The 1,378-nt window shown below is 41.0% G+C and overlaps 1 protein-coding gene across 1 annotated transcript; it reads right to left on the bottom strand.

Annotated features, from left to right (window-relative positions):
* Positions 1-292: 292 nt before the first annotated feature.
* On the bottom strand, positions 293-1,025 carry LOC103033288 (GTPase IMAP family member 4-like). Its single transcript, XM_022681039.2, has one exon. It carries the CDS (start codon positions 1,023-1,025, stop codon positions 321-323), a length of 705 nt encoding a protein of 234 aa, XP_022536760.2. The 3' UTR covers positions 293-320.
* Positions 1,026-1,378: the final 353 nt, after the last annotated feature.

Consider the following 1,378-nt stretch of genomic DNA (forward strand, 5'->3'; position numbering starts at 1 on the left):
GAAGAGTTGAGGTGCACATTGAATTCTGCCGTGGTTTTATGTGTTTTGGATACAATCTGGGTTAGCACCCGAACATCCCTTTCAGACAGCTTCCTCAGCCAGCTTACCCTGCTAATTGAACCTTCACACTCTGCTCTTACTGGTGCAATGTGCAATTAATGAAGATTGCCCAACAGGCTGGTCCAAGTTAGCCATGAAACCTCCCACACTAAACTGAAAGGTGTTTCAGTTTCACTGTCCAACCCCTGTAGCTTCCTTCCTTCATTGACAGTCTTTACTGAGTTGGATCTAGGTCATTCTGGTTTTGATCAAGCTAGTCTTTACTGAGTTGGATCTAGGTCATTCTGGTTTTGATCAAGCTCATCCTGAGTTTGATCTTGCTTCTGCTGCTGGATTTTTTGTTCTGCTTCTTCATACATTTCTTGGGTGAAGTAACTTCCTCCATTGGCTGAAACCATTTTATCAATATTAACAATGAGATTCCTGACTTGCTCTCTGTCTTTCATGTTCTTGTTGTTGAAGACAACGTATCTTCCCCCACAAGACTCGATCACTTTACGTTGTTTGGAATGTCCAGTGTGTATATACTCTTCTATTGATTGATCTCGCAATCTATCCCCATGTGTGAACACCATGATCATGTATTTAGAAGCTTCATCTCCAAAGATCTCCTGCAGGGCCCTCACAGCATTGTGCTCGTCAGGGGTGAAACGGCCAATTTGCAGCACCAGCAGGAAGACGTGAGGTCCAGGGGCTGAAACCTGAATGCATTTTACTATTTCTTTTTTGATAATCTCTGTTGGTTTGATAGTATGCAAGATTCCAGGAGTGTCAGTGATGTAAATCTCTCTTGTGTCATAGACTTTTTCCCTTTGGCAAGTGATGGTCACTGAATTCGCTGTAGGACGTGATTCAAATGCATTTCTTCCAAGGATGGTGTTCCCAAGAGCACTTTTCCCAACTCCACTTTTCCCTATCATCACTATGCGAAGTGATGGGCCTGCAAACATAACAAAGTTAGACATGTAGCATCCAGAAGGACATCTCAGATTGCAATGCTATTCAGAAGGAAAATAAAGGTTGCTACTACTCTACAAATAATACATAATTAAGAATTTAGACCGATATGGGCAACATTGTTTAAGGTACACAAACAGATTTCCAATACAGTCCTACAATAATTCATCCAGTGTAGACAATTTTAAAAAATCTGTATCTTTAGGGCATTATTAAAGATACACTACACTGCATTACATTACATCAATGAGGCCCTGCAATCAGTGACCCTACTTTTTGATGCTTGTCCACATACTACCATCATCTCAAGCGCTTGATACATAGCACGAAAAATCTAATACTATGCTATGACCATCCACTT

The sequence above is a fragment of the Astyanax mexicanus genome, chromosome 20 (assembly GCF_023375975.1).
Source record: "Astyanax mexicanus isolate ESR-SI-001 chromosome 20, AstMex3_surface, whole genome shotgun sequence".
Lineage (NCBI taxonomy): Eukaryota > Metazoa > Chordata > Actinopteri > Characiformes > Acestrorhamphidae > Astyanax > Astyanax mexicanus.

Bases quoted from the DNA above. Each gene is read 5' to 3' on its own strand.
- LOC103033288 (XM_022681039.2), bottom strand. From the start codon at position 1,025: ATGTCTAACTTTGTTATGTTTGCAGGCCCATCACTTCGCATAGTGATG.